Source organism: Leptodactylus fuscus, unplaced genomic scaffold (genome assembly GCF_031893055.1).
Source record: "Leptodactylus fuscus isolate aLepFus1 unplaced genomic scaffold, aLepFus1.hap2 HAP2_SCAFFOLD_550, whole genome shotgun sequence".
Taxonomy (NCBI): Eukaryota; Metazoa; Chordata; class Amphibia; order Anura; family Leptodactylidae; genus Leptodactylus; species Leptodactylus fuscus.
In genome coordinates, this window is record NW_027440579.1 from 37,999 (window position 1) to 50,517 (window position 12,519).

The 12,519-nt window shown below is 42.3% G+C and overlaps 1 protein-coding gene across 1 annotated transcript in view; it reads left to right on the top strand.

The window, feature by feature from the left end:
* Positions 1–8,487, top strand: part of LOC142188581 (protein mono-ADP-ribosyltransferase PARP4-like) — a 42,845-nt gene extending 34,358 nt beyond the window's left edge. Inside the window, exons 29-36 of the mRNA XM_075261871.1 lie at positions 75–197; positions 2,005–2,085; positions 2,758–2,970; positions 4,324–4,359; positions 5,339–5,392; positions 5,491–5,593; positions 6,593–6,725; positions 8,157–8,487. Of these exons, the coding sequence (XP_075117972.1) occupies positions 75–197; positions 2,005–2,085; positions 2,758–2,970; positions 4,324–4,359; positions 5,339–5,392; positions 5,491–5,593; positions 6,593–6,725; positions 8,157–8,346 (933 nt within the window). The 3' untranslated portion in view covers positions 8,347–8,487. The remainder of the gene's footprint in view (positions 1–74; positions 198–2,004; positions 2,086–2,757; positions 2,971–4,323; positions 4,360–5,338; positions 5,393–5,490; positions 5,594–6,592; positions 6,726–8,156) is intronic.
* The last annotated feature ends 4,032 nt before the right edge of the window (positions 8,488–12,519 follow it).

Genomic DNA, 12,519 nt, shown 5'->3' on the forward strand with positions numbered 1-12,519 from the left:
TTTTATTACTTAATCCTGCAATTTTTATTTTGGCCATTAATGACTTGGATATTTTTTTTTCCTGTATCTTCTAGGGTGCAGAGGAAACCTTTGACAATGAACCAAATGTTCTTGAATTGATATCTGCTATAAATGTAGATATTCTACCAGACATGGATTGGTCATCTGGAAATAATGGTTGGCATATGGGAAAGAAGGTCGTGCTATACAGATATACTGTATTAATGTTGTGCTTTTTGAGCTGTAAAGTCAGGTTTGAAAGAATGTATATGTTACGGTCTGACTACACTGCCAGACTATAAAAGGATCTTGGGAGTAACAGAACAGTTGTCAGAAAAAAACCCATAAACTGCAGTGCAAAACTAAAAGTTCAAGATATTTATAAAGTCCAGTTTGTAAACTGTAAAAGTAAGTAGGACAAAATAACATAGAGAGTCAAGAGTAGGAGAGCCGAGTCAATACATAAGTAGCAGAGGTCTATATATAAGGTAATGGATGAACTGGTCCAAGATCACATCCAGGAGATTAGCCAAGCTTCCCAGGTTCTGGCAACAAACACACAGCAAGGCCAAAGTAGCCATAGGAGTAGCAGATCAATAGAGTTCAATATCCAACCGACCTTTTGTGTCCTCGGTCACATGCGTTTTTATATACCGCTAGAAAGCCGACAGTGTGATGAATTCAGTGCACTGTCGGCTTTCCCATTATATGCCCCCGAGCTGGAGATATCCTTGCTGTTGTAACACATGAAAGGTCCTCTTTAAATTCAGAAAACTAGATGAAGGGCCAGATTCCATTTCTTACTATCAAAAGGCCCAAAGGTTTTAGCAGACGCATCTAGCAGTGTAAGGCCCCATGTAGACGACCGTGGTGTGGGTCAATGAGCTATCAATGTATTTCACGGATAGCACACAGAGTCATTTTTTTCTATGGACCTGTAAACACGACCATGACTTTCATGGTTCAGTGTGCGGGCAGCATCAGATAGGACAAGTCCTATTCCTGTCCTATTTTGCAGCCCATACTTCCGTGGCTCCTATTCATTTAATCAAAGCAGCCGCAGAAGCACGGCCCGTGTACAGGCGGCACAAGGGGACATCCCCGTGTCTCCTGTGTGCAACTGGTTAAAACTCATGGCAGGCCAGTTGCAGTACGATCATGTTCAACCAGCCTAAGGCTGAGGCCACATGTTGCAGAAACAAAATGCTGCGTTTAAGGCTCATAACGCTGGCGTTTTTTGCGCAACGCGACCGCAAAATAGCGCGGCGCAAACGCGGCGTGTACACGGCGCTATGTGCCAGAATAAGCACAAAAAAAACGCCAGCGTTACTCAGTGTGAATGGAGCCTAACAGTACCAGCAAAATGAGTGAGATTCTGGTTAGTCCCATCCACATATTGTGGGGGAAAAAACGCTGCGTAAAAGCCGCCTTTTCAAAAACGCATGACTTTTTGAAAAATGCAACATGTCAATTTTACCTACTGAAATTCTTACATTTCCCCATAGATTTAATAAGGGAAGAACAACGGCAGAGTTATATGCAGCAAAAACACTATGAAAAACTCAGAAAAAAATATAATGCGTTTCCGCTGTGTTTTTTTGGCAGCGTTTTTTTTAGCGACGTTCTGCAATCGGAGTCTTAGTCAAAGGGATCCTTTCCTATCCGAAAGACCCCTGAGTCCAGACAGAAGAGTTCAGGTAAAGGGTTCAGGAACCTCTTTCGTTAGAAAGGTCAAGTTCAGAATTGAGGTGGAGGCTGAGATACATTTGGAAGTCAGGATTCAGGGTTCACAAAGTGGGTGCAAACTCAATCTCTGGATAGAGGCAAAGATTCAGAGATCAGAGGCAGAGTGAACCCTATTAAAGAGCAGCAAACATACAATGACAGCACTCTGAGGTCTGAGCAGCTGGTACAAATACCTAGGAAGCCCCTAAATAATGTAATAACAATTTAATATACAGTATATATCAATCAATAACAGTTTATTTGTTTTTTTACTTTCAGCATCCAAAGGCGGTAGAAGGAACTTCTTCAAGTGAGGAGGATGATGATGATGACAGTGATGACATGGGGTTTTCCCTCTTTGTAAGTCTTTTTCTTTGTATTCTCCATATTAGATGGTGGCTCAGTAGTTGGTTTTATTTCCTCTGAGTCTGAGGTATAGCTTGAAGCTCTAGGGCCCCACTGCAAAATCTGTAATGGGGCCCCTATTTACCTTCTGAAGAAAGTAATTATAATGATATCACATGCAGGCAGGTAAAGTAGTGGAGGCGCAGTCAATTTTCTACATATCCTTCCATTTTCAATAGTTAACACCAATTGCACCCTCATTAGCGGAAATGGGCTCACTCAGTAACTGGGCCCCATAGCAGCTGCACGTCTGCTACCCTGGTAGTTATGCTTATGACTAGATTGATTTTACCTTGTCCCTGGTGACCAGACAATGAGATGTTCTTTTTTTTTTATGTAGATTGTGAGCCCCACATAGAGCTCACAATGTACATTTTTTCCTATCCGTATGTCTTTTTGGAATATGGGATGGAAATCCGTGCAAGCACAGGGAGAACATACAGACTCCTTGCAGATGGTTTTTTTGCCCTTGGCGGGATTTGAACACCAGGACTCCAGCGCTGCAGGGCTGCAGTGCTAACCACTGAGCCACCGTGTGGCCCCTTCATGTATGCGTATGTTCTTGTTATGAACTTGCTCTTGTAAATTATAAAAGCTGTATATAATTAATATTAGTTATTTTTATAGCACAACTTTGACTTGCCTCGGTTACAAGAAGAGCAATCCCATTCAGTGCTGTTTGATTCCGCAACGTCCCAAGCTCCAGTCCCATGTGGGTCATTATTTGGAGACATAATGCAATACAGTTCACACATTTCCTCAGATTTTGGAACTTTTGGTTCTACAAAGACGGAACAGTCTATAGCAGTAACCCCACCACCTCTGGCCCCAGCTGATATGGTATGTATATTTTTGTGTTTAAATCATTTAATACATTTTTAGCATAATTTTTTTTTTTTTTTATCCAACTCATATAACCCAATTTTTCTGGGTTCTGCAATCCAACTATTCCGTTACTACTTTGGTTGCCGTCCTCTGAATGTTCTCTGGATCTGCTAGGTCTTTATGTATGAACCAGAACTGTACACCTCGGGGGTAAATCATCATGACCGTTACGTCCAATGTTTTTGCCATTTTTTGCACAAAACTATACTTTTTGTTTTCATAATTTTCCAAAAAGCAGGGAGGAGGAGGCATGGCTTCCTGCCGCCTGATGAATGTATGATTGCTGTACAGATTTACACCAGCTCATTGCTGGATTAGATTTGCTGCTTTTAACCAGAAACCATCAGAAGTAAAAATAAATTTGGCACATCTCACTCCAGCAATCTTGTTAATAAAACTGGATTATAAAAACACCAGTTTCAGGCTAAGGCCCCGCGTAGTGGGCCACTGTCAAAAAGCGATGAGGAAAAAAAACGTGGTGGAAACGCATTTTTACTGCAGCACTTTTCAGATTTCCTCTGTGGCCTTTCTACTTCCATTATACCTATATGGAAAACGCCAATGTTTCTATAGATATAAATAGAGATGAGCAAACACTGTTCGGATCAGCCGATTCGAACAGCACGCACCCATAGAAATGAATGATAAGCACCTGTGACGCCGGCCGGCCGCCGGCAAAGTCAGCGTCACAGGTGCTTCCATTCATTTCTATGGCTGCGTGCTGTTCGGATCGGCTGATCCGAACAGTGTTCACTCATCTCTAATAATAAACATGCTGTGATTTGCAACAACACAATCGTTTTTCAAATTGCAGCATTTCCACTGTGGATTGTGTTCTGCAATGTGTGAATGGGAATAGCCAGAATTTCATCCGCATTGCAGTTAGTGTAAAGCGCACTGGTTTTTGCAGCTGCATTTCTGCCACAGCCAAATCGTGTTGATAACACTACGTGGGGCCCTGGCCTAAAGGTGTTGTCAAAGACTCCAAGTGTTTTGGATACTGATGACCAATCCTCCAATCCTTGTGACCTGACGCCCACACCCTGCACCGATCAGTTGATCTGGCTGGTGCTGGAAGCCATTTACATTGTTTACAGCTGGAAGCAGCCCTGCTCCTATTCAAGTGAATGGAAACAGAGCCGCCGTTCCCCGGGTCACCTCTACACCACTATGGGACATAGCGTATTTATAATATACTGAATAATCTGGAAGCACAGTTTTCTCCAGAAAGAAAGAAAACTTGGTGCCTGTAGAGATCTTACCTAGCTTCTTCTATAATATAATTAGATATATCTTTATATTTTCTAGGTTTCTCCTCCACCATCTCCGTTGTTACAGATATCGGTAATTTATTATTGTTTCCACTATTATATGTTTTCCTAAAAATGTAAATGCAATTGGATGCTATGGTGCTGGTTGTAACACTTTGTAAGTGATGACTAGCCTGAGTACGTCCCTTTGCAGCTGACTCATGAAGAGACCAAAGCCAAATTCAAGATCAATCTGGTGACCAACTAAGGTCTGACATATGTAGAATAACATATGAAGCATTTCTACTGCATGGCCATAACAAGATTCGCTCCCTTTTAGCAGCTCTACAATCTGGATCATAGAGGGGGGTCCAAATGATTTAACTGCCTTTATAATGTCCCTATGTCCTATTCCTAGAGTATATATATTGTGAAGTGGAGAGGGGTATAGTGTGGGAGAAAGGCTATTTTTTCCCAAGACTGTTGCAGTATGCACAGGCGTTCAGCTTTTAGGTCCCGGACTGGAGTAAAGTTTGGGCCAGTCCTGCATGGCAATCCATTCCAGGCTTGGAAACAAGCCAGCAGAGCTCTGTAAGTAGCACAGGTGTGCTGGTTAGAGAGAGAAATGAGAGAGACTGAAACACTGACACAGTCAAGCAGCCTGAGAAAGCTCTGCCAAAAAGGACGCTGTTAAAGTGCCGGGTATGTGTACCCCTTGTTTACTTGTAAACCCTGTTTTGTTAGGAGGTCAGCAGTAGGCTGACCCCCTGGTTAGTGAGGGAATAACTCGTTTAGTAAGCCACCGGACAGGCGTAGGTCTTTATTTTCATGTGTTTGTTTTGACATGCTGAGCAGCACTGCCTGTACCTTTAAGCTTGTCTGCTGCAATAAAGACTGCTTTTGGGAAAGAAACCAGAGCTTCTGAATCCCCCGTACATCACAATATATACAGGGGTTCAAATAAAGTCAAATGTAAAAGCTCAGGGGTTACCTCAGTGATACATCTGTGATAGTTCATTGGTCTTCACAGAACACTTATATAATAATAATACGATTATTTCTGTATTTTCTAGAAAAGACGTTTTGTGCCTCCTCCTTGGTCATCTCTGTCATCTCTTCAAAGTCAGGTAACTTATTTTTGGCTCGGCCATTATGCATCTCCCAAAAATATTATAGCGAAAACTCATGGTAAAAAGTAATCTCACTGTTGTATTTTTTGCCCTAGGAGGGATACTGGCTGCTGAGTCGAGAACTCGGTACATTATTAAAGATCAATGTCTGGTACTTGACTGAAGATTTTCTTGTTAAAAAAGGCATCAGATCTCTGGGTAGGTAACAGTTACTGCCGCTTATCTCTAAGTCATCTATGTATAAGAAATGTGTGTTATTATACAGGAAAATAGGGAAAATTCCCACCATTTAGTGGGTCATTTAGTGTTGTGCTGTTTGTGTAGCGGTCACAGATGAGGCCAGTGATTGGCTGGAGCCGTGACCTGTCCTCAGATGGTGCATGAGAAGACGACAGAGCCATCAGAGTGACAGCAGTGATTTCTGGGTAGCCGGTGTATGAGCAGAGGGTTAAGTTACTGCTACAGTAAATCAGGAACCCCCTTAATGTGAAATTAAGAGAATGGCTAAGCTATGATTTAAAGGGGTTGTAAATGATTGGACTAAGTCTCAGCAAGGGGGTAAATACAGTTAAAAAAAACAAAAAAAAACAGAAGGCCCATTACTTACCAGGTAGATCTCTGTGCTGGCGCTCTGGTCCGCCCTGTCAGTCTCTGTTTTTGCAACATGATATCACGTCTACAACATATGACCACTGCGGTCAGTCACTGGTCTCAGCACTGTATTTCCTCCTCTCGCTGAGATTTGGCCAATCTCAAATAACCACTTTAAATCCTCACTATCCTACTTGCCCCCATTATCTGCCCTCAGTTTAGTGTTCTTTCTTCTGTGAAATAAAGATCTCCCTTGACAGACTGGTTGGTAGGGAGTCTGGGATTGTTAGATATCAATTGCAACCAGTCTGCGTCACACGACTTTGGTGTTCAGCTTAGAGCTGTATTGGTACTGTGCTAAAATATTTTCACTAACCACCATGGGCAATCCACCGTATTTACCACTTGACTGGCTGGGATGGAAATGCCCCTTTAATAATTGTGTTGTATCTGATGCCTGTGGAGCGGCACATAAAACATTGGTCTTACTAAATGCCCTATGCTCCCCATAGTTATACAAAGTGTCTCATGTCCCTATTCTGTACACCATTTATCTTATAATTCAATCACTCTTTATTTCTTTATATTTGGCTATTGCTAATACAGGTACCAGAGGAATAGATACAATACATAAACTCATAGCTACACTCCTGGTGCTGCAGATCATCCGGGTTCACAACATTCTCAGCGGAATCAGATGGAAAACTTTGATGAAGTTGGACCAGTCCATCCCAAAAAGGTACAAGTATAAAAAACAAACATCAGCATAAATACTACAATTCCAAAGCATTATTTGCATTCTTGTTTTCTTTACACTTTACACAATACCCAACTGTTGTATTTACTTTGAGGATGTAAGTAAGTTTGGCGGGTAAGGCTGGGTTCATAGCTGCATCTGAGTCTCTGCTGAAGACCTCTGAAAGTCATCTGAGTAACAAGATCTAAACAGAGAACTTTCATTTTCAAAATGGTGGACAGCTGACGGACCCCATTATAGTCAATAGGATCTGTCGGGGTCCCTTGTGCAACCATTGTTTTAGAATTCCACCTCTCCATTGTTCAGATTCTCTAATGTAAGTGATGAATAGCCGGAGCTAGCGTGAACCTAGTGTTATCTCATTGCCACTTACATTGTTGATATTTGCTATCATGTAGTCACACGGAGAGGTATAGTTACCCTCTGGCTATGTTCACATCTGCGTTCAGGGTTTCCACCTGTAGTTTCGTCACTTCTGAAGGCCAAAGTAACACAACACTATTATTACCATCAAACTGACCTGATGCAACCCTTGGCACGCTCCATTCTATGTCACTGCAGTCCATTGCCATTTTTGATATATTTTACCACAATTCCATTAATAGCAGTAGCCATAGCACAGATGTGACCAGGGACTTGCTGGACATAATGTCAGAAATATTTTTGCATATATACAGTACTTCATATACTTACTTTCTACAAGCTGTTACCTTAAAATAAAGTGTCAAAGGTAGTAACATTTCCTTAAACCCAGAAACTTAAGTTCAAGTTATGATGGTGAAGGGTTACAAATTTTTGTCATTGCAACCTCATTTGAGGTTTTTCCAATAAATATAAGTCACGGTGTTTCGGAAGGTGTGAACACATCCTTAGATCTGTGTGTTTATAGGTGTGTTTATTCCAAAATAGTTGCATTGAAGAATATAACTTGTCCTGCAAAACACAAGCTCTCATACAGTTACATTGATGAAAAATTTAAAAATGATGACTCTTGATACCGGAAGACAAAAGAAAAAATGGCTTGCCATTAGGTCTAAATTAGGCCGATCACTAATAGTTTAAGGGAATGCATCACCTTATATTTGTTACTTACTAAAAAATATACACCTAAAGGGAGTCTATCATGTGGATTGTAATGACTAAACTGCTAGTGTTCCATTATCTGGGGTTTAGGGTCCCAAACCTGTGGCCCCCGGGGTCTGCTAACTGGAATCGGCTCTAGGCCTGGGCCACATGTGTATTATGACTAGTATACTTTACTTCACCATGCGTACCCTCCACAATGCTCATGTGCTGGAGGCCTGAAGCTGATTTCAGGGTACAGACCCCTGGCCTCTTCTAACTTGGTGTACTCCTGATTCCAGGATTCCTTGTCCTGTATTTCTTCTAACTTGTATCTGCTTCTTTAATCAGTTCACAGTATCCAAGCATTGAAAAAGCCATTGAGTGGGCAGTAAAATCTGACCGACAGTACCCGGACATCTGTATGCGTCTTGGTTTGGGAAAAGACTGGGATCAAGCAACACGCCAGTTATTGGGCCTGGATCCAATACCTACAACTTCTGATCTTTACTCAATTTTGCAAAGTTTATTTCTCTCATGATCATATTCCGTCTTACAAGTGGAAGCAAAACTGTCCTGCAGCTCCCCGCTGTGGATAACATGACTACCTCATCTATAGGTCATTGCCTGACCCAATCCTTTCACTATTGGAACAAATGCAGACTTTTTACATAAACAAACACTATATACATAAATTATTACATGGTATTTTACACTAATGGGAGGCTTTGCCTCGAAGCGTAATGTTTTGTAAAACATTAAGAAAAAAATCATGAAAACTTACATTACTGGATAAAAGTCTGTGTATATTATTATGTATGATAATTTAGATGCCATCAACGCTTACATCATGCACAATGGAGCCAAGTACATGACTAGGTTTCCAGCTACTTACCTTGCTCAGCTTGCGGCAGTAATAGCACATACAGACGCAGCCTTCTTCATCTTGAGTATGATAACTCGCTGCACTGAGAACTCACAACAAAAAACATTTTTACAAAGCATAGGGAAAAATAGTGTAGGGCCTTGATAGCCAGAAAAAAACCCATCATGCAATATTTGATACTATTCTATTGCAAATATGATACCTTTATTGGCTAACCAGAAAAATTACATATGCAAGATATTAAAGCAGAAAGACCCTTCTTCAGGCAACCCAACTGATTGACTCAGAACACAGCAGAACATTGGCAAGATGCTACACAAGGTTAGTAATATAAGGTACTGTAATAAAACTGAGGTTATAGGGGTATAGACTTTGGAGTTCAGGAGTCTGGAGTCAGTCATGAGCTCACTCCCTTTGTGTAGCCTCTTGCCAGTTTGGTGCTGCTCCTACTACATGACACTATTGGGAGGCATTTTGGATCCAATTAATTTAAAATTATGACATTTTAGGGGGCGTTCACTCTACCGCTGCTGTTTGCCCCAGGCTTTCCCTCCTAAACCCTGGGAAAACTGGACAGGGCATGGCTTGCCGGTGGTCAGCTTTAAAACCAAGGTGAACATTTGATATGGGGCCCTTCCAGCCCCCTGACCCCTCCCCCCCTTCCAGCACAAACCGTATTGCTGCACACACTATTATGCGCCATAGTGCATAATAGTCTTGTGCCTTCTTCACACAGGGACACTAGTCTCTCTTTCTGCCAAGCTAGTATCCCTACGCTGTGCTGAAGAGATCCAACAGATCGAAATGGCGCTGTCCGCAGCTGGGAAACTGTTCCTTTTGGAATAGAAATACTAGTTTGGCTAAACCTTGCATCATAGCATTTAAGGCTTATTGAAAAAGTCGTGCATGATGTTTAAGGGGGCTGCCCTAGAGGGCAGCAAACAGAGGCACTGTTTACATCTTATTATTTACATCTTGGAAAACAGATTTGCATATTTTTCCCATAATCCCCCAGTGGAGCAGAAAAGGCTTTGTAAGACTCCATACGCCTGAGAAGGTGCAGATTCCCTAAGGAGTGTAATTATCCCCTAATCCTGCTTTTTATATATCACTCAAATGATCTCTTCACAAGCAGTGTGTGACTAAGTGATGTCTGCAGTGATGTGATATAAGTATATATATTTGCGGCACTTTTCTGAAAAGGAAGCAATAGAGGATTAGAGTTAGGGTGCATGCACACTACGTAACGCCGGGCGTGTATGAGAGCCGTACACGCCGGCATTACAGCAGACTGCCGAACACTTCCCATTCACTTCAATGGGAGCGCTCGTAAACGCCGCTGTTACGAGCGCTCCCATTGAAGTGAATGGGAAGTGTTCGGCAGTCTGCTGTAATGCCGGCGTGTACGGCTCTCATACACGCCCGGCGTTACGTAGTGTGCATGCACCCTTATACAGAAATTTTACAAAAAGTACTCAATGAAGAATGTTGCCAGACCAATAAAGTGCAATACAATATGACCCTACTAAGGAACAGCGGCATCTAGTGGAATAAACATAACATTACAACATGCAATAAAGAGGTGAAGCATTCATACCGCCAAGATTTTTGGAGCTGTCAAAGTCAGACACTTATAGTTCAAGTTTTAGTAAAAGTGGACAGTTTGTCTATATACTTGACATTTTTTTGTGTACAAAGTAAAGGAATGACGTAAAGACATTGTGAGGAAGCAGAAATGATTTTCCCTCTTCACACAGTGAATTGAGATTTTTTTCTTCTATGTGATATGTAGTAAAAGTAATTGCACCCATTAACTTAAAGGGGTTGTCCAGGATTTAGGGCAAACATGGGCGGCCAGGGTGGATGTAAAACAAACTAACAAAAAATACACTGCTCAAAAAAATAAAGGGAACACTTAAGCAACACAATGTAACTCTAAGCAACACGGACTGACAATCCATTTCACATGATGTGGTGCAAATGGAATAGACAACAGAAGGAAATTATTGGCAATTATGGAGACACTCAACAAAGGAGGGGTCCTGCAGGTGGGGAGCACAGACCACGTCTCAGTACCAATGCTTTCTGGCTGATGTTTTGGTCACTTTTGAATGTTGGTTGTGCTTTCACACTTGTGGTAGCCTGAGACGGACTCTACAACCCACACAAGTGGCTCAGGTAGTGCAGCTCATCCAGGATGGCACATCATTGCGAGCTGTGGCAAGAAGGTTTGCTGTGTCTCTCAGCGCAGTGTCCAGAGGCCGGAGGCGCTACCACGGGATAGACCAGTACACCAGCAGACAGAGAGGGGGCTGTAGGAGGGCAATAACCCAGCAGCAGGACCGCTACCTCTGCCTTTGTGGTGGAGGTCATACAGGCACGTGGAGGCCACACTCACTACTCAGCCTCATTTTGACATGTTTTAAGGACATTACATCAAAGTTGGATCAGCCTGTAGTGTGTTTTTCCACTTTAATGTTGGGGGTGACTCCAAATCCAGGCCTCCATTGGTTAATAAATTTGATTTCCATTGAGGATATTTGTGTGATATTGTTGTCATCACATTCAGCTTTGTACAGAACAAAGTATTCAATGAGAATATTTCATTCGTTCAGATCTAGGAGGTGTTATTTGAGTGTTCCCTTTATTCTTTTGAGCAGTGTATATACTCCTCTTTTCCCATTGCTCTGTTGTGCGATCCTGATCTCCATTCCCTCCTATGTCAGAACTCGCCGCAGCACAAGCAGAGAGACATATGTGATTGCTGAGACCGATCAGAGTCAGCAGATTCTGGCACCGGTTCTGAAAGGGAACCAGGGATAGGTGAGTATTTTTTTTGTTTAGAGAACCCCTTTAACTATTACGAGGTGAATGTATATATATAATTTATTTTATTGGCCCCATTTGCAGTACATATGGATGTTATAAAATGACTGAGACAACCCCATTAATAGCAGTGTGAATTCTCTTTGATGCTGACACAGGCTGGGACAGAAATGCGTAGGCTCTGGTGACATCAACGCCAGTCGCTGACCTCAGCAGTCACCTGATGGAGACCGGAGATGTATCAGCAGTGATATCACCACTACCCATCAGGTGACTGCTGAGGCTGGTGACAGGCACCTCACACCAGACCAATACTGGAAGGAAAGGGGATGAGACACCAGAACGGAGGACTGAGGGTAGAGGAGTATTGTCTAATTTTTTGTTTTAACCTTCCCAGGGCCTTCATTTAAATGAATTTGCCAAATGTGATGTGAGCGGCCCCTTACTTTGCAATTTTTATGTTGCAGGCTTGAGATCACTGCGGATACCAGTTTCTTCATAGTTACATCACTGATACATGCAGAGGTCACAATAATATGGCCGACATTCCTGATAACTATGCCCCATGGACCAGGTTTGGCTGTGGTCTAGTGAAATGTGCTAAGATGCTGAATGGAGAGTTGTTTGCTCCATGTACAACTTAACATGAAAGGTGACATATTCTGTGTGACGCGGTGACAGATAACTTCAGTGCATGCAGTGCAGCAAATTGCTATATGTGAGTAGTGACCTGCTGATGGTGAGATGAACGTTGGGATATAGACATTTAATCTGGACATTCAGAAGCCTACTTGATGCGCCTGCCACCACCGCTCCAGAGAAACAAGTGCAGTTAGTTTTGGTGCCTGATATAAGCTCTGTAATGTCAAAGGGGCGGTGTCAGGCAGGGGGTGTGATTCAGAGCTCCAATCAGAGGCAGCCAATGTCAGAGCTCAGAATCACACCCCTTATCTGCTCCTGCCTGACACCGCCCTCCTGACAGTACAGAGACTAAATAGTATA